A 20,883-nucleotide genomic window follows, 5' to 3' on the forward strand; every position below is an offset into this window, starting at 1 on the left:
CTGATTTAGCAAGTTTTTTTTATTTTAAGCACCTGTTAAGTTTGCCATTCAGCATCTTTGCTATTTGAAAACAGTCAATGCCTCCCCGGTCATGAACCTCACCCCACGTCACTGATTGATATCTTAACTCCTGCTCTGTGAAGGTTGGCATTGACTGGTCATTGGGTGTTTCCCGACAGCTCTTTCAAACCCTACTGAGTCACATTTCTCACTTGAAAAGTTAGTGGCTTCAAACAAAAGGTGCTTTGTAGTGAGATATTCAACATATCAAGATGTAAATACCTGGGATTCTTAATGTCTTATTTTAGTCTTTTGATTTGAAACCCCAACGTCATTGGGGTTATATATAACCAAAACAACTCCAATGCTTTTAGGGGTGACTGAAATTAATCACAATTAAAAGGCAAACACAAGTATTTTGAGAGGAACATTTTACTGTAGAGACCCCGTACCCGATTTTTACAAAAACAAATCTGCTTTACAACATAGAAACCAAATTTCAAGTTAAAAACAAAAGTCAAGCTAAAGTCTGGCTTTCAAAAAACGAAGCATCTTTGGTTTGTTTGGAAAGCAAACACCAAACATACAAAGCATGGCTAGCAAACATGTGCACACAAGCTTAACTCTCCCAAGTATGTCTTTCACGTGGCGCCGTTAAAGTGCATTCTTGCTTAGTAGTCAAGTGCATAGAAAAGTCTTGCAAAGGCATCAATTGGGAACATTTGTCTGACACTCCCTCTTCAAGCAAACATCTCATGAACGTGCGTTACTCGTGGCCCATTCGAACCAAATAACAAAAGGCATTCCAGTGATGTGACGGCTCCCATTTGTTTTCAAGCTATCCAAAAGGCACAGTGCGTGAGAGCCATTTTGTTCTTCCTTAAAAAGGCACGCACCTTAAAATAACTATTATTTCCTTCGAGCGCTACCTTCAGACATGAGCGCAAATTAACGGGACATTTTACCCAAAGGAAAATTAATTCCACATCCTGTGAGTGTTCATTTGTGCAATTGAACCTGCCATGGCGGAGATTATGTTCTTGTGACTTTTCAAAAACTCAATTTAGTTAAAATAAACTTCTGTATAAAACCAATGTCAAAACAACCAGAAGTACAGTGAACCCACTGACACGTGCACGCAATATTGATTTATAGGCACTATTTTTCTTTGAGTCATATTTGCCCTGGCTGTGTTGCTTCTCATGTGTCAATAGTTCTCTGAATATTTAACGTTACCATAACATTGATGCTACTTTGTTAGTTTTTGTAAAGCCTATCCTTAGTTATCTGTTCAAAATCTTACCAACACCTGTTTTGCCATCTTGGTGGCAATGAACAATGTTGAAGAGAGTTGAGGAGTTTCATTTGGATAAATGTACTATTCTGCCATCTTGTGGTCACTCTAGGTCACAGGTGTCAAACTCAAGGCCAGATACAGCCCACCACATCATTTTATGTGGCCTGCAAAGACAAATTGTGCATCAAATTTGCATCATTACTAGAATTGCAAATTGTTTTCACTTGTAATAATATATATTTTTTAAATATTTTACCAATTTGTACTCCTCTGATTTGAAAATGAGTTATTTGTCCGTTTGTTTTGTGCTTTTACTGTCGCACTCCAGTCCTCAGGGGCCGCATTCCAACATGTTTTCCAAGATTCCCTCGTTAAGTGCACCTGTGTGAAAAGTTAGGCTCCTGCAGACCGTGAAAATGAACTGAACTTTTCACGCAGGTGTGTTTAACGAGGGTAACTTGGAAAGCATATTGGAACGCGGCCCTTGAGGACTGGAGGTCGACACCCCTGGAAGCTAGGGTTAGGGTTTCAAACAACTCGTCTGATTTGAAAAAGAGTTATTTGTCAGTTTGTTTTGTAGCTCTGACTATATAATATGAGGTGCTCATGCATTTATTTGGGTTGACAGTCATAATGGCCCTCCGAAAGAAGCTATGACTACAATGCGGCCCGCAAAAAAAATGAGTTTACGATAATCAAAAAGTTGCGATTTAGAAATTGTATATTTATGTATTTTTACACTATATTAGCTTTATAAACCCTCCCTCATACTTTTTCTGCTACATAAACCTATCCCATTCCCTCAATAACCATTCCCACACTGTTCTGTGCAGGAATCATCGCTGCTAGTGGTCTCCCCTTACCCGCTCCTCAGGGCGTGTATTTAAACGCTGTTCTCCCGTCACAGTCTCGCTTGTCGTGAATTATTTTTCGCATTAATTTCTTACAAAATCCGTGAAATATTGAAGCTGCAAAAGGTGAAGCCTGAAGTGGCAAGGGATTACTGCGGCATAATTGTTAGCGTTAACCCAGGCGACGTTCATCTGACAAAATCATATTGTTTGACTGAGACGGCGGTAGTAAATGCTAAACGTGTGTTTTTAAGTTTTAACTGTGGTTAAATTAAGTGGAAGTGCTGATTTATTTATTTATTTCCCCTAAATGTGTCTGGTCCCGCTGAATTGTAGATTTTCACCTACAGTGGGTGTGTCTATCATATCGTTCTGATGAACCGGGGGGATCACTGCACTGCACTTCAAAAATATAAAAGCTTCCAAATTAAGTCACTGCATTCAAGCAGTCTGATTATATTTTTACCGTCTTCATAGAAGCAGGTGGGAGCATTGATAAATAAATAAATTAACCAATAAAAAGGTTGGGGGGGGGGGGGTTGAAAAGGCTTCACAGCCAAACTCCCTGAGGCAACCATTCCGCCTGTCTCATTCGTCTTCTGTAATAATACTGGTGGTGTCCAAGTGGTCGGTGGTCCTCTTATAGCGCACCGATGAGGAGAAGTAGGCTCGCTTCTTCTTGTACACGATGAAAGCCACCGTAAGCACGAGAGCGACCAGGATGAGCACAAAGAAGCCCACGGCCACGGGAGAACCAGAAGGCTCTGGCAACACAAAGTACACTACCATGTCAGAAAAAAGAAAACTCCAGTGAAGCACAGCTACCTGAAAATCGACACTTCAGTCATACACTGGCAAAATATTTGTATTTCATAACTTGTAGAACAGACACTCACTGGCTCCGGTTTGACAGACGACACGACTGAGGCTGGCCTGGCAGCTGACGACACCCCAGCTCCCTCCATCCTCGGTCGCCATGACGGCACACAGGACCTCCTTCTGCCGCGCCGCGCTAACCAAGGCGCCCGACTTCCAGTTGGAGTAGGACAGAGCCGAACCGTCCTCCCAGGCTTTGGGAGAACCTAACCAAAAAGACCTCCAATCAAATCTTCACACAAACACGCTACTAAAAAAATGCTGCCAACGCAGTTAGTTTACCTTGAGCATCGAGGGCAACGCCGAGCCACAACCGACTGGTGATGAGAGGGTCGTCGCTCACGTACTTGGCCACAAAGTCATTCTCCTCTTTGCTCTTGACAGATAGCAGTTGAGCGTCTGTCAAAATAAGAGAACAAAAACGCCAGCGGTTAGAAAAAAGGTGGCTGGCAAAAGTGGATTGGCATGAGTGGAACGGACGAACCCATGCTCTGACAGATGCTCTTCGCCTGCTGCATGTCGTAGACGCTGTAGTTGTAGAAGCTCATGTCGAAGGCGTAGCAGCGGTCGTTGCGCTGCACCCACTTGGACGTGCCGTTGCTCTGAGGGCAGTCGTTGACCTGTACGCTCGCCTGCAGCTTGGCTCCTGGTGCCAGAACACGCACAAAGCCAGAGGTTTGACATTGGGCCTTGCACAGAGCAGCTTAGGACAATTTTAAGAAAATGAACAGAGAAAAGTTGGAGTTTTCCAATATATTTCAAGTTTCATTTGAATCTTTTTTCTCTCCTAGTTTTTGTGTTCATTTTGCAATTTAGGGCAATTGTTTTGTATTGCAAAATTACACAAATGAACAAATAGCATTTAGGCGGGTATTTCAAAATTGCCATCTTACTCTGGAATGGGCTGCTGATGTTGGTGCTGTAGCAAATGGCGCCATCTTGCAGTGAGTAGCAGCTGCTCCTCACCCAGGCACCGGAAGGTGTGACAAAAACACAGCTGCCCACATCTCGCTCGCCTTGGCTGGCGCCATCCACGGACTCGGAGATGTCCGCTTTGTACTGGTAACTGGTCCCGTCCGACCACTTCCAGGACTCCCCCTCTTCCTACATGGATGGGGACATGACGGGTCACCTCGTTAGCATGTGAGCTGAATTTGTCGAAAACAAACTTCTAAAGGAAAACATTTTCATCAATTTTTAATCAACCTTAGAATAAGCAGTATGTTTTATTTGTGCATACCTCCTGGTTGGACAGGCCAATCCAGAGTGGGTATCCATCTGTCTTTGCGAGAAGCTTCACATGTGCGTGGTGCTCGGCGTCATGCACACTGGCTAGGTGGCCTCCACGCTGGGCGCACTCTTCCAGAGCCTGGTACCAACTCAGCCCACGTCGCATCACCACCGTGTAAGTTAAATTGCCAAGGTGCTGATAGTCACTGGTGGACTTGGAGTACTCCTGTTTTTGCTCTTCAGAGAGAAGAAGTGTAAACATGACATTTTTTACTGCCTTGATGGAATAAGAATCAAGCAGATCAGATTAGTCCACCCGTTTTTAGACATCTGAGAGTGTAGCTGTTTTGACATTTCACTGCTCTTTCCTGTTGCTTGAAAGTCCCTCGGGCTCACATTGAGGACATCATCATGGTGTCAATTTCAGTTGACAGCAAAGGGTGGCAGAGGGATAAAAACTTACTTGTCTTAATTCTTATTTCATTACCGTAATCTTAATAAGAATAGCATGTTTACACTAATGGGGGCACACAGATCATATTAGTGAAATTAAAATTTTGGAATGAACTAACTTCCACCTTAGAAAAGTCATCACAGTTAATAATATATATTTCTCGGCGACAGACACTAGTATTAGTTAAGAAGTACAAACCATTATCCAGTTTGCATGTCACGATGGATCTTTGCCTGAACTCGGAGAATAGCATTTGGTTGGTGGTGAGGACCCATTTGCCTTGGAGATTGACACCAGCCATGAAGTTGTCGTCTATTTCTGGTCTACCATTCCTCCAATTGGAATATTGGACATGAGTGCCATCGTACCACTTCAACTGGTTACCTATTGCAATAAATACACACACATTTAGTACTTTGATAGACAACAGAGCACAGTAGTAGATATTTAAGATTGTTTTTCTTGAAAATAGAAAATACCGTATTTTCCGCACTATTAGGCGCACTTAAAGACTTAAAATTTACTCCAAAAACCACAGTTCACCGTAATGAGGGAAATGTTCACAGTTCAGTGAGATTTGAAATATCAGCCTTTCTTATTGTTCTATATCCAATGTGGCTGTCGTCGTGAGAGGTGTTTCTAATATTTTGGTCGTATGGATCTTATTCAGTTGTGCAAGTGAACCTAATGTTGTGGTCCAAGATCGTACATGCAAAACAAGCAAACCGATTGAAACACTTACTAGTGGTGTTTTTGAACAGCCCCAGCCACACAAACTGAACCAAGTTTTGAAAGGGCAGAAGTTGCTGCCTGATAAACTCGTTCTCTTCTGCATTCCGGATGGTTAGGATATCCGCGCCTTTGTCTGCAACACAAACATCTCATCCAATTCTCATATGACACTCCTTAATCTGATTTCTTGTAGGTAGTGACATTCTCACGAAGGTTAATGCAAGTTCTGCGGACGGGCCCTTCGGCCAAGTGCTCCCATCTGGATGCAGCCAGCTGAAAGGAGTAGCAGTTGTTCTTGAAGGGGATCCAGTTTGGGCCGTTTATTTTGTGAGGGCACTTGACTGCAACATCTTCCGGTGTGGTTATTATTTCTTCTGAAATACAAAAATAGAACATTTAACCCTCTGCTGGCCATTTGAGTCCACAACACATCCTGTTTGCGAACCATTTTTATGTAATAACAGCTGATTTTCTTTGACCCGATTTGGAAAAAAAAAACATTTTCAGTTGATTGGGTAGTGTTCAACATTTCTTTTGAAATAAAAAAACACATGAATCCTCACTCACTGTGTGGTTTGTGGCAGATGGCACCTCCGAGCTCCTGCTCGCACTCGGTTGCTTTCCAGAATCCATCAGTGTCCAGGTAGACGCAGGAGCCCGTTGTGACCTCATCAGACCAGCGACTGAAGACAGTGTGACTGTGGTCTGTCCAGCGATAGTGGATCCCGTCCTGAGTGGCGTGGGTATGGAGAGCTTTTTGAGCATTTGTTCCATATCTATCTTAACGTTCACGTCCTAGTACAATCTATGTCCTTATTTGCAGGACAATTCCGGATACGAGTAGAAGACTAGTAACAAACTGTCTTACTGGTGAGTACAAAGAGCATGCTAGTTCCCGCTTATTAAACTGGATATCACTGACTAAAATCTGAAATGTGAGCAATGTGATCCCTTGCTGGGGACACGTACATCTTCACTGAAGAGGCCGATCCACATGGGCGTGCGTGCACGGCTCACGTGCACGCTAAGCGTGGACTGCAGGAGGGTATCGGCAACGCTCGCCAAATCCATGTCCATATTTATGCACTGCTCCAAGGCTTCGAACCAGGTGACGTTCTTGATGAGTAGCTGGAAGGTGTGGTTGTTAATCTGGAAGGGCTCGGTTGTGACGCTAGGCTTCTCAATTTGATCTGAAATGTCAAGAGGGCTACAATGAAGGTCGAGAAGGTGGTTTCTATTTTCATATACGCTGAAGAAAGCAGATTAAAAGGATCAAGCAAAAACCTGTTGGATAGCAAGGGAAAGAAGTCGTGATTGACCTGCATGATGTTGGCAAATCGCCGCATGTTGGTACTGGGTACAGGAGGTGTAATCCCACGTGCCCATCACAGCCGAGTTAGGGCTGTTAATCATAAAGCCACACAAGTCCATGTTGTCTGGCTCAAGCGGCTGGCAAGAAAAAACACACATTTTGAACATCTGCAGATGCTTCAAGACCAAATTCACAAAACAAGGGAATAAACTGAGGACTGTGGCGCTGGTTAATATGATGTACACATGTATGATGACCTCGGGCAGCCCCCAAGGACCATTTGGGTACCCTGTGGGTCTAAAAATAACTCATCAGTGCTGGGACGCTGTTTTTTTTTAGGAGAATGAAACTATGAACAGTGGCAGAGATTTTTAGAAGTAAAGTTTTGCACGTAGATATTGATGTTTTCCAATGACTACACAAATTCATCATCATCGTCTCACTACAAACATTTATGTAGGTAGAATTTTTTATTAGCGTTTTCCCAAACTAAAAACATTATTTTCCAGCTGATTCCTTTCGAGGATAAAGCAGTTCAGAGGATGGATGGATGGATGGATGGATGGATGGATGGATGGATGGATGGATGGATGGATGGATGGATGGATGGATGGATGGATGGATGGATGGACGGACGGACGGACGAATGGCATTAGCTCAAACTGTTTTTTCTACACAGAGTTGGCTTTATGGAGCCATATGGGCATCTCCTCTCCTGCTCACAGTACATTTATTTATGTGAAGGTCTTCCTTGCCTTTTTGCCCCCCAGACAGCTATTGTAATAACAGTCAGAATAAAACCCACTCACATTGACATTTATGGCCTTGAGCATTCCACCGAGCAGCGGATGGAAATTAATGTAATTCACCGGTGAGTTGTCCACCCACTCCAGTTTGTTACGTTTCAGTTTGAGACCAACCCATATGCCTCCCATGTCCTTCATTCTTGGCAACAGGCTGGTGATGAAGTCTATATGTGGGAAAAAAAAAAAACGGTTGTACTTTATGTGCTTAAAAATAAGAAATTCAGGGGGGTTAATGACAAAATCATCTTGCAGGCATTTTGAGACTCTTGTTGGTGTGTCTGTCAAAGACTTACCTTGCTCCATTTGGTCAGATATGGTGACCAGGCTTCCCCTCACTGACAGGCACATCTCATTGGCTGTCTTGAATGACACTGGCTTTGTATTCGACAGCAGTGTGTAGCACTAAAAATATATATATTTATGTATGTACAAGACCAAGACATTTACTTTTCCTCTGTCAGGCTCTCACCCACTTCTGATCATTTGAATTGCATGGGCCAATACTAGTCATTTTGAAGGCCCTAGGTAGATGGTGTTAACAAGACAACTCTAGCTGAAATCTGTATGCCCCACTGTATAGACTGTTGGGATTTAATGAATACAATTAATGGAACAAATATTAGACTTTTGGTTGTAAATTCAGGTTAGTGCCTTGGTTTATACAATATTTATCAACAAGGCACTTACCCCATTGTGTCCATTCATTTACATACATGCTCCTGGCAAGCAAAAGGATCGTGACAAGTGGATATCAAAAGTATCAAACCTCATTTCTGAAAGCCAGGGAGGCATTTCCACAAGGCAAGCCTCCTGGGTAAGGCTGCAGAGGGTTGCTCTCCACGGTTGTGATATTAAGCCTTTCGCACACAAAGGGCAACTGCTGATTGCAACTGTGCTCATTCTCTGCAAGTAAGCAGAACGAAAAGATTTTTTTTTTTTTTTTAAATGATACCTTCTGCTGGCCATGGAAACAGTTTGCAATGTAATTAATGAAGTGGCAGCTTTTTTTGCTGGCTGTAGAAAGACGGTACTAAATTTACTGATCTAACAAAAAATGTGAAGCAAGAAAAAAATTGAAGGGGTAAAAAATGATAACTACTTGATGACTAGAACTGATGTTAGTTAAAAACTATCTGGTAACCGGTAGAGGAAGCCAAAGTATGACAAAACCTTAAAAATGAGACTTGTTTTTTTTAGATGCGAACAAGGGAAGGGGATTGCAAACTCAAACAAGGCCTGTAGGTTAAACACATCGGGGTCAACTTTCTTTACTCACTCGGAACGAAGCTCTCAGGACTGATGGAGGTGCATCTCCCAAAGAGAGCTGAATAATAGAAGTGCAGCCGCGAATGCCTAAAACAATTGTATACATATAGAAGTCACATGTCGTAAACTACAAAAGTGAAAAATGAGCAGCCATATGGTCTTACGTCATAGGGAACATCCGCTTGGGATCTCTCAGATTGAGCCACCAATGTTGCTTGGGAGAACTTGACAACTGAAGAGAATCATCAATAGCATTACCCTTATGGCGCATGGATTGCTTTCAGATTCTTACGTTAACATTGCACAAGCATAACAGTATGTTACAACTGCATTTACAAACACATATTGTATTAGGTTGTGCCTTTTGTGCGTCCACTAAGGAGTTAGTGGCTCTACTTCACGGTGTCATCACAGGGACACTTGCCTTTTGTAGGTTCTCATGGATGACTCTGGCAGCAGTGGAGCTTGGCGGCGAAGCAAGCTTGCTGCCATTCATATTGCAAAACAGAATCGCCTCCTCAAATGTCAGCTGAGGTTCGTTCACAAACCAATACTCGCCTCCATCAATGAAGATGGATGTTTCATGGTGCACACCTGAAAAAGGCAACAGAGCTCAATTATGACACTCTTGACGCTCAAAATTTTTATTCTATATGAAGCTAAAGCGCTTTGTACTGTAATTTCCATGGGAAGTGAAGCTGGGGAACTTTCCAATTGGGAACTTTCCATTTAAATCAACTGGGAGTTGTGGCTGATTTAATGGAACATTTATTATATTCAATATAAATACAAATGTTTTGTTTTGAGGAGACATCCTTGAAAAATAGACAGCTCTCCTTGACTACATTTTCTTTTCTTTTTTTTTTACTTCACTTGTACGGATTGTAACTCAAATTTTGGCTTGCACAACAACAACAAATATCCACCAAGCGTTGGCTCCTAACTGAGAAAATCCAAAATGAGTTTATTTCAAGGTCAAAGCAGACCTAATTTACTGCACCCAAAAATGAAAACAAAAAATAATAAATGCTTTATCACTTAATTACCTGGATTGTACCAGTCTGGATACGATAGTTGCTTTCCTGTTGAATGAAAAGCAAAGTTCAGTTTTTGAGCACTAAATCCTAGCTTTTAGATGACCTTAAGACTTGTCTCTCATTACTGCAATACTAGTGTGGCCCATTCTAGACAAATTCCAATTGATTCCAATTCCATTCAAATGATAGGAATAATGTGTTAAGAGCCCGATGGTTAACATAAAGGACATTTCAGCATTTGTTAGGTTTACTTCATATTTTAAGGTAGCGCAAGTAGACAAAAAGTAACACTAGTAGCAGAAACAAATTTTTGGGAAGACAATCATTTTTTTTCTAGTGCACAGAAACATTCAGTACAATTGGACTAGTTTATCAGGACAGGAGGATCATTGCACTCACTGTATTAAGCATTCAATCATATTTCTAATGTGACTACAGTGCTAAAAAACAAACAAAACAAAAAAACAATTGTCGTTCAGGTTTCTTTATATTTATTGATATGGCTTACCGCGAGGAATTTGGCAGACCCATTCCAGCTTGGCATCGCAGTGAAATGGTGATGCAGAGAAAGGTTCAAGAAGAAGGTCGTGAAGTAAATAAATGAACAAATGCTTCAAGGTTGTCTTCGTTGTCTAATGAGAACAGAAAATTGTTGCATTATTGTCACTGCAGCAAGTTCATGTTGAGATCATGTTGCTCCCAGTGATAAGAGGCAAACGTTCTGCCTGTAATTGCCATTGTGTTTAGTGACCAAAAAAGAAATTATTTTGTTCATCATATATATTTTTTAAATGAATCAGTTGCTCTACCTCCCCAATATTTTATTTTAACAAATATCAGAAGTGTCATCAGCCTAAGAAAAAATAATCAATTGGGCAAAATGTCTTGAAGAATTCACATTTAGGGGAAATAAGTGGATAACTGTAGCCAAGTGTATGCAGCACAGACCAATTTAAGTCACCTTAAATGCAGTGCAGTCCCGACTGTACGCATCATCCTCATGGAAGTCTTGATGTAAAATATCCATAGTCACCTAAAGTACAGACAAAAAATAAGATTATTTTTGCTGTGTCTGAATGGACATGTCTTCACAGACATGCACAATAGAATGAGCTGAAATGCAGATGTCAAACTCAAGGCCCGGGGGCCAGACACGGCCCGCCGCATCATTTTATATGGCCCGTGAAGACAAATTGTGCATCAAATTTGTGTGTCATTACTAGAATTGCAAATTGTCTTCACTTTTAATATCTTTTTTTTTTTTAATATTTCACCAGTTTTTACTCGTCTGGTTTGAAAACAAGTTATTTGTCAGTTTGTTTTGTAGCTTTGACCCTACATAATATGAGGTGCTCATACATCATTTATTTGGGTTAACAGTCATATTGGCCCTCCAAAAGAAGCTATGACTACAATGCGGCCCGCAAAAAAAAAAAAAGAGTTTGACACCCCTGAAATGCTCAGATTAAAGTTTTACTCACAGGACGGCCATCACTCCACTGCCAAGAGCGGTCGGCTGGGTTTCTTCTGTTCAGGCCGACCCAGAAATAGCGGTCATCACTGTAGCAACAAGAACATCGGATGCCAATCCACTGGTTAGGACTATTCCCTCCCGTTCAGGTGCACGCTTCATTAAATGTAGAATAGCCACAGTCTGTACCTGATGGTGTCTCTCATGACATCATGCAGCACTTTCATCTCATCCAGAGTAGTGAAGCTAGGCAGGTTGGCTCCAAGGGCCTGACAAAACCTCTCAGCTTCCTCCCATGAACGTTTACGACTGAGCCTCTCCTCATGAAACACCTGACGCAGACAAAGAAAAAGGAGACACCAGACACTGATGATTCTGAACTGTCTTACTTTCTCGTACAAAGAGTGTGTTAGTAGAACTTCAAGGATATGGAATAAATGCCTAAACGGCTTTCAGTGTGTTATAAGAAGAATTGCTTTTGTGCTAATAATTATAATGCTAGTGCTAATGAAGCACGCTTCCTTGGTAAAACACTCACTCGTACCTTGTAGCAGTATTTGAAATCCGGTTTGGATACCCATCCATCTGGGCATGGCAAGGTTGGGACTAGTTCTGGTTCTGGTGGCAGAACTGGACTGAGGTCTGTCCTACAAATGGTGCCGGCCTTAAAAAGCGTACAGTTTTTCACCTCCCATTTGCCCAGATGGTTTGCAGCGGCAATCACAGCACAACCTCCACTGTGCGCTGAAACAAAGCAGAATCACTGAATAGAGCTTGAATTTAATCATTTCTTGATGTAGGTTTGGAGTAACGCATGTAGACAAACACGCATGGCTGAAATGATCAACAAGGGAGTAGCAAGATACCATTCGTTCATTAATACCAATTTGTAAATAGAAAAAGTGCATACCTGGTTCAAAAGAGCCCCAATTGGTGTACGTAACTTCACCTTGGGTATTATTCTGGCCATGCCATTGATACTCTCCAGTGTGCTTAACGTCTTGCAGCCCAATCCAAAAATACTGAGGCACATTACTAATATAAGGGCCAAGCAAACGGCTGATGAAGGCCTGCTCAAACCTAAACAAAGAAATGACAATGACTGTTCAGAAATGCAAAGGACAGTTTAAGACCAATCACACGTGCTGTGCACAATTTTATATGTCATAAAATATCCTCTCCACTGCCTCGCATAATTATTTTGAGTTATTAAAATACAAATAATTTAAAGTTCCTTGTTTTGTCATCCACAATTACTTTGCTTTTACTGATCTTTTAGTCTTTGGTCGCTACAGTATTGGTAGAGTACCAAAATTAACATTTTGCTATTGTGAAGACACTACAGATTATGCCAGTGTGTTTCTAGGTGCTAGTCAAGTCTTCAGGTGAAGCAACTCCTACCTGTTTCGTATAGTAATGTTACAGCGATCTTTGAAGGACACTTGTGTGGTGTTCACTCGGTAACAGGAGTTTCCGTGTCTCCTCCAGCCCTAAACATCAACAGTAGTGATAAATTGGCAAACGTGGTCAAAAACCAACTTACTTCAGTTTGGACACAGCTTGTCTTCGAGTAAGATGGACATATACAGTATTACGTACATTATACATTATTTGAAGGAAGGTTCTGTAAACTACTGGAATACTGAAATGTTCAAATCACCCATTGTATTGATGTATTTTTATTATTTAATATAACCCTTGCTTCAGGTTGCAGGGATAACCAGGTAAAAATAGTTTTTTTTATTTTATTTGTATGGTAAGTAGTGCTTTAGTTTGGGTGTGAGTGGATCAGTATGTCAGTATAAGTGAAATGTAATTACTAATCATTCTGAAATATTGATGATTTGAAATCTAAAGGAAAATCTGAATTCCTGTAAAAACAAGTATCCAGAGGAAGAAATCACACCCATGTAAATCACCAAGAAATAAATCCCCCAGATTTTATTGCAGCCATAAAACTTGAATTAGCTGTCGTGCAAAGTGACCAGAATGGTGTTAGCCCACTTGATTTTTCAGTGGCTCAACTATAATGGAAATAAAAGCCCTAATTGTGAAAATGGTTCAGAACTTCACACTTTGAGATCTGGTATGCAAACCGTACTCACGTCTTCAAAGCGACAGCCGGCCGTCCCCGATGGTTCGTTGATTTCTCCTCTCGTCTGACACATGAAAGCTTGTTTGTCAGAACAGCGGCCAACCCGCCAACTGTGAGACTTGGGGAACACACAAAGAGCTATTCTTTTCCATTCAAACTCACGTGGAGAGCATCACACAGACACAATGGTGGTCAGCACCACTGGTGGCAAATAACAAAGTGCAAATACAGTCCTGAAGACATTTTTTCAGGTATCTAGTAGCGACAGTATTTTTTATTTGTGAATTGACTTTTGCATAGCAAATGAACTTTCCCAGCACTGACAAAACACACACACATAAACACACCTCAGAGTAGAAAACGCAGCTGGTATCTTGGAAAGGCTGCAGCGGCTGGTTTGGGCCCCAGAATGTGAAGGTGACTGGTGTATGGTCCACCCATTTGAAAACAGTGGGATTGACGCCATCTCCCAAAAGACCAATCCACACATTCATCCGCTGGCCATCTAACAAACAATAACGTACATGTGACTCTGGTTTTCAATACGTATACACATCAAGTCAAATTGTGTTATTTTCTGAAAACTCGGGTCATGGCTCATGCAAAATACTGCTTTGACAACATCTAACAACAACCATTCATTGTTTCAGTACTTTTCCGACAAAAGATGCTGAATAGCAAAATTCTAAACATGTTTTTGAGATATTAGAAAATTCCATGGATATCCTTTGTGTGAATCACCCAGTCTGTTTGGATCTCTGTTATAGAACATCATGATTGAAGCCTCTGAATGTTGAGGTACTCATCAATCAATTGTTGAAGAAGACTGTTTGTGAGTAGTAATTCCAAATGAGCAAAGAAATGGTTGATTATTAAAATGCATTCTGGATTCCTCCTGAAATGTTACCCGAAAGCCGGATATCGAGTACTGTGACATCAGCTTATTTCTCTTCTATTCTGTAGATTAAAAAAAAATGAAGGGAGACAAACCAGCATGAAAATTCGTGGCGATCATCTCCTTGCTGTCAATGGAATGGAGGCTGGCAAGAGAGCTTCCTCCCTCTGTGTAGTTACAGTACTGCTGTGCGTTGCTGAAGTTTGACGGCTTATCCGTTACTAATTTGTAACACCAGCCATTCCATGGGACCCAACCAGGAGCACACACTGTGTCTTTATACATGAGTGATTCTGCAGGCAGGAAATGTGGACCAAAACCAGGAAGCATGATAAACAAAGGCTTAAAAAAAAAAAACAGAAAAGCTGACATTTATGTGAGTTGTAAGCTACCTGTTGGCTCTGTTCGAGTAGCATTCACTATTTTCTTGCAGATGTATGGGAGATGTTTGCTGCACGCTTCAGCTTCATAGTTCTGCTTGGAGTTCAGAACACCACAGTCCGACTCGATGATTAGAGAGATGGGAGGCATTCCTGACAGAAGAATACAAAAACACTTCATGAGTGAAGAGCAGACAGGCGGCATTTGCCTCTGGGTGTCTTTTAAATGCTCACATTATCCGTTATCTGAGGGGTTGAGTTAACAGCAAGGAAAACAACAGATTCTTGAAGATGCCCCCCGCCTTCTGAACCAAAAGCCTTTTTCAGAATGTCCCAGACATGTCTGGGCAAAACGTCTTCAAGAATATTCGATGGCATGTTGAACGTAGCGCCAGAGAACTATCAGTCTAATAGTGTTGGCATATTTCTCTTGCAGAGTTTGAAAGCTACTTGTTTCTCATATTTTAATGAGAAAATTTCTATTCGTTGGAATCAATAAGACTTATTCAGTCACACCCACGATGCAACTGTAGAAGGCAACAATCAGCCACAATGAGTTTCTTCACCACAACAAGCCAGTAGTGACATTGTTCCACCACCGGCCCACGCCAGTTTAGAGAGTGCGAGATTACATCAAGATACATATTTGGTCAAATACAGGAGTTGTTTTGTTAAAGTGAGGTAGACTGCAATATGTTCATGTTATTTACTTTTGGTAATACTTTTTAACATTATTACATACACGAATTATTGAATGAAATTATTTTAAATAATGATTATGATCTTATATTACATCTGTCAACATACCCTTGCTAATAAAAGCCTTTTAGCGCTCTAGATGAAGAGGGAAAAATGTGAGCTAGCTAGATGACTCAGCTTCAGTCTAAGTGCTCTGACTGTGGGGCAATTAAATACAGTCCAGTACACAACTGTGGAGCAAAACAAACAAAATGATACAAAAAATAAAAAGTAACTAATGAATGCCTATATCAAAAGGTTCAAATTGATCAAAATTCCCACACTTAACTAAACTGAAAGTTACTGACCATCTGTCATGAAAGGCTGATTTAAATAGTTTCCTTCATTTTAATAAAACTGCCGATGGTATGAAAAACATCTTCTCAGTTACAGAGAGGGTTGCGAGCACGTGTGGAACCTTGATAACACCAAAGGAAAGGATAGCAAACTGTATCACCTGCTTCCCAACGCAGGACTGAGAGCGGGGAGCCATCTGACCACTGCCATCCCTGAGAAGCATCGAGCTGATGGAGGCCTATCCACATTCTGTCAGGCATCACATCGAGGCCATCTAAAACTGAAACAAAGCAGACACAACAGGATTCTGTGAGAAAAAGAAAAGGACAATATGTACCATATGAAGGATGTCAAATACGTAAATGCTCAATCTGCTTTGAATCTGAAGTCTTGTAATGTTTTGTCAATACATATCATCAAAACAGTGACCAAGATTCCCCATCTTGGTATCATGATGTGACATCTGTGTAAGATTTTCTCCATTCTTACATGTAGGGGAATGAAGATCATCGGGACTAGACACACTGAGCAAATCTGCTCCTTGGCTTCGACAGGAATCCAGAGCTTGCTGCCAGGTCACGGCGGCATTGGGAACAAATTCATAGCAGGAGTTCCCCTCCGGTCCGGTGAACAGAGTCTGGCAACCCGTCTCTGAAAAGTGAGTCAGACAGTTGAGTGCTTGCTTTTTGTAGAAAACTAACCCTGATTCATTAAATGTCTGCACGCAGAAACAACGACATAAAAAAAAAATGGAAGCTGATCTACTAATCTTCGTAAGAGTTTCTTTTATAACATGCCAGGTTTTAGACAGGTCCCCTTCTGTCTGTCTTGATCGTAGTCAGAGGAGGTGGCGCACCAGGAGAGTCCCGGCAAGTCCGAATCGGGGAGGCAGCCATGATGCCAGCTTCCATTGTACTTGAAGGGGAACTCGCAGGGAGCGCCGGCAGCGTTTCCATTGGTGGTGTGAATGACTGCACGAGAAAAACAAAACAAAACAGGAACACATGGAACATGTGGAAAAAAAGAATGTCAAACGGAAAATACTGCGAGTTCTGAATGCAGAATCAGTAATCATGAAAGAAGTCTAATGTTTCTGGTGTAAGCCTCCCACTTACACAACTTACATCGTATTCTGTGTTGGTTAGAGAAAGTAGTGGAAAGACATGATGTTGATGAATCCGCAGAGAAGAACAACAGCGAGAGTGGGAATCACAAGCTACAATTTCAAGTCGATAATTTAGACATTTTACATCTTTTACTCACACTTTATAGCAACCCAACGCCCCCCCCCTCCACTAAAATGAAAAAAATTACTTCATCGAGAAAAATAGCACTACATAACACAAAAATGTGTAACAAAATCAAGCCACTAAAGAGTGTCAAATGGCTGCATAAATAAAACGGAATGTAAAGAAATCAACTTTTAACCGCCTTCCAATGGATCCGATGACACTTGAAGATCTATTCCTTACCATATTATTCTCTTACTCTGGAGTAAATCAGCCATCAATCATGTGCTTTCAACTCATATCAAGTACTCTGTTTGACCAAGCATAGGTTTTCACACACTTTTGAGAAGGACTTTATTTTACTACTGAAAATCCCGTGCATAAAAGACTGAGAGGAATGAGGGTTGACACCTCAATGCAGGTTTTAGAAATGTACAAGAACCAGTTTGGTCAAGTGACACTCCTCTTTTGGCTGTCCCACTTTCATCTTTTACAAACAAATTCATGAACCTTCTGTTGTCTTAAACACTATAAGAAGAACTGAGCTACATTTACAACCTACATTCTAATATTTGCTCACAGTAAATGTATTTATTACTAACAGTTTAATGTATCCATTTCTTAGCATTTTTTGTCTGGAGGGTGCATGCTTGTCATGTGATTAATAAACTATTCAAAACGGTTGTTTGTTATCCCTTGGCATTAATCAGTGCCCAAAAAGGAGCTCTCAGGTTTATAAGGTCTGAAAAAAGTACCATAAAAAACAGTGGGATAGATCTGTCTCCTTGCCCTTAAGTTCGACAATAGAATGTGTTCCTAAGGTTTTGCTCACATGTCACTTACCCCGATATGGCCTCTGGCAGATGCTGTCCAGAGAGCCTCCTCTCACCCACGTGTCTTGGCCGTACCGTTTGGCCGCTAACTGGCCTCCGCTTACCACCAGGCCCATTTGGTAGACTGTGAACACAACTCCGTCCAGGCAGCGCCACGATAGCAGCATGTTCGAGTCGCAGTCCGCCAGGGACAAGGACTTGGAGTGGACGTCTAATGCCAAACAGAGGGAAGTAGCCACATGGAAGAGGCGGTGACCTGAGCCCCACTTCCACAAGTGGAACGACGTGCTGTTTGCATCACAGGTGGAGACACCCAGACTTTCCGAATCCTGAGCAGATAAACAATTCCCTGTGATGGAGTGCTGGATGGTGAAGGCATCCTCCACTGTAACAGAAAACAAACTCCGATGAGTAGAGTGGTACCTTCACTTACAAGTTAGGAACCCTGAAAAAAAAACAGCGATGCACTTTCTGCCATGTATTCCAGGATACAGTCAAAATTACAAATATGCTGAACTAGCACGCCCGTGAGCTTCGTGAGGATAAGATGTTTGGAAGCAGAATAAATGAATGAATAGTACGGCCCCTGACCTCACTAATTAGGCAACGTCCCCTAAGCCACAACACATGGATTTTTTACACTAAAAATGAAGTTTGTATTGTTCTATTTTTAATGTCTATTTAACAACACTTACAGACATCGCACCGTAATTGACGTATATTATATATTATATTATATTATATTATATTATATTATATTATATTATATTATATTATATTATATTATATTATATATTATATTATATATTATATTATATATTATATTATATTATATTATATATTATATTATATATTATATTATATTATATTATATTATATTATATTATATTATATTATATTATATTATATTATATTATATTATATTACAGAGGAAAAATCGAAAGCATCCATAGCTTTGGCGTTTCTTTTTAAGGCAAGCGGATTTAAAGGCTTAGCTTTGTGGTGGTTGTGTTAAACAGACAATGAGCAATTTGTTTTATTTTAAGTTTAATTTGGCAGTAAACTGAGAGTGCCTGTAATTGCAGGTCAGTGATTCTGATCGTGAAGAGCGATGGGTTTGCTGGCCTTGACGGCAAATCACTGGACTTTGGACTTAATATGCATTGTGCGTAATGTCGTATCGATTTCTATTTCAGAAGCACTCTCCACTAGTTTCGGACATATGTATATACAGTGGGCACGCCCCAAGCACCTCCACAAGCACGCACGACGTTTGTAGCCATTTACATATTGGAGGTAACTTGGCATGAACATGCTGAAACAACCGGGGTGACGCAGTGATTCCGTCAGAGTCAAAGTCAAACTTTCGGTACGAGGGAAACCAAGCAAACGCTCATTTCTAGCACTTTTATCAATTGTTCATTTACGCCCATCGTATTGTTGCGCAATAGGTCAGCGCCTATTGTCCTAGTTGGTGTGTAAAAGAAGCTCTTGGGTTGACACATTTGACCTGCATTAATATTTCGCCTTGCTACTGAAAGGGAGGAAAAGAACGAAAGTAAAGTGCAAAACGTGTTTTGAAGGCGTCTGCTTACCAGAAGTCGAGCATGTCCCCCTCGGTACAGTTGTCCACAATAACAACAACAAAAGTGTCGGCGTTCGGAACATTTTCAGCAATTTTATCATCTTCTTGGCGGAGTCATGAATACTGTGGCTTCCGTGAAGAAGAAAGTGCGATCACTTGCTTTCGCCTAAATCGAAAGTGAACAAATGGGCACAGAGTTATCGCTCGCTCTGCTGTCAGTTGGGCAAGCCAAGTTAAGTACAATTTCCGGTACAGCGTACAAAATAAAACTACTTTTCGGTAGTCTCCTTGTCTGCGAGACCCCTTCAAAAGAAAATGCTTATATGTACTTTGGGTATTGTACCTACAACTTAAAAAAATATTTTATTTTATTAGTTTATTTATTGTAATATATCGGCAGTATTTATTTCGAAAGTGGCAAAGTACTCAAATTTCAAGTACGTACTCTATTGCAACACACTGAAAGTAAAATAAAGGCCGACATTATTTTGTGTGTATAGTTCATTTTTTTTCATTGTGCTACGTTATCGAAATAGTAAGGCAGTGTACATAACTAACAGTACAAATTGAGAGTTTTAACTTGAAAAAAATATTTTACTTCAGAAGTCAAATGAATGCTTGTACTTCTGCCATTTTTTTACACAAATACCTGTATTTTCGTCACCTCTGAATACTGCACAAACATTAATATACATGTATATTTTTGCAATGAAAATATTTACATGCATGCAAATAATCTCATTGCAAAAATAAAAACGTTATATGTATACCTATGAAAGTAGGTATGAAATGTTTGAATTCAGCTTTGGTAAGATGTGTTTGAAGAAAAGACTAAAGCAAATTGGGAAAATATCAGTGGAAAGATATCACTTGAATTGTAAAACATTTTTTCTTACAGTTGCTTTGGGACAGTTTTGAATTGAGCTTCTCAAAACCTTTTGTTCCAGATTCTCTGTGTACTTGTGCACAAAAAAACCCAACCCTAGTTTATTCTTAGAACAAGTTGCAAATGCTTTGGTGTATGCGCATCCATGCAAATGATTATGTGCACGTCTCCGCTGTTTCTAACAGTATCAATTAGTTGTCAAGTTGCTCAAAATGTATGACAATGAGTTGAATTGCCATGGAACAAATGCTAAACGCTGCATTAATATCCTCTGCTTAGAAATTCATGTTGTCCTTTTGATTTTGTAGAGTGCAGCTGCTGCGGTTTTACTCCTTCAAGGTAGCTATGAATTATTAATTACATGCTGCTGTCGGATTCTCTTCAGACTGACAATAGATGCACTTTGCTGTCACAATTTTTCCAATGATTCCTCTCTGCCAACTGCTCACCTCAGTTAAGTTCAGTAAAACAATATCAATCACACAATATCACACAAATCATTCGACCTTTAAACTCCTTGGCAAGGATTTGAGGTGTGTAATATAACACAGAGTAGGAGATCGAATAAAATATCACTCACCTTAACTTGCTTACAACTGGAAACAGCATTCAG

The 20,883-nt window shown here is 40.7% G+C and overlaps 1 protein-coding gene across 1 annotated transcript; it reads right to left on the bottom strand.

Annotated features, from left to right (window-relative positions):
• Nucleotides 1-414: 414 nt before the first annotated feature.
• ly75 (lymphocyte antigen 75) lies at nucleotides 415-19,622 on the bottom strand. Its single transcript, XM_061277483.1, has 35 exons — nucleotides 19,395-19,622; nucleotides 17,810-18,184; nucleotides 16,535-16,708; nucleotides 16,227-16,388; nucleotides 15,898-16,017; nucleotides 14,715-14,855; nucleotides 14,418-14,615; nucleotides 13,775-13,932; nucleotides 13,438-13,545; nucleotides 12,734-12,822; nucleotides 12,243-12,412; nucleotides 11,877-12,076; nucleotides 11,522-11,664; nucleotides 11,343-11,421; nucleotides 10,823-10,894; nucleotides 10,370-10,493; nucleotides 9,871-9,906; nucleotides 9,249-9,418; nucleotides 8,989-9,056; nucleotides 8,835-8,911; nucleotides 8,325-8,461; nucleotides 7,852-7,960; nucleotides 7,562-7,722; nucleotides 6,760-6,889; nucleotides 6,410-6,630; nucleotides 6,008-6,170; nucleotides 5,650-5,814; nucleotides 5,451-5,573; nucleotides 4,907-5,092; nucleotides 4,265-4,491; nucleotides 3,918-4,128; nucleotides 3,509-3,670; nucleotides 3,307-3,423; nucleotides 3,045-3,230; nucleotides 415-2,912 (listed from the first exon to the last, which is right to left on the bottom strand). Exons 1-35 carry the CDS (start codon nucleotides 19,483-19,485, stop codon nucleotides 2,737-2,739), a joined length of 5,229 nt encoding a protein of 1,742 aa, XP_061133467.1. The 5' UTR covers nucleotides 19,486-19,622; the 3' UTR covers nucleotides 415-2,736.
• Nucleotides 19,623-20,883: the final 1,261 nt, after the last annotated feature.

The sequence above is a fragment of the Syngnathus typhle genome, linkage group LG4, assembly GCF_033458585.1.
Source record: "Syngnathus typhle isolate RoL2023-S1 ecotype Sweden linkage group LG4, RoL_Styp_1.0, whole genome shotgun sequence".
Taxonomy (NCBI): Eukaryota; Metazoa; Chordata; class Actinopteri; order Syngnathiformes; family Syngnathidae; genus Syngnathus; species Syngnathus typhle.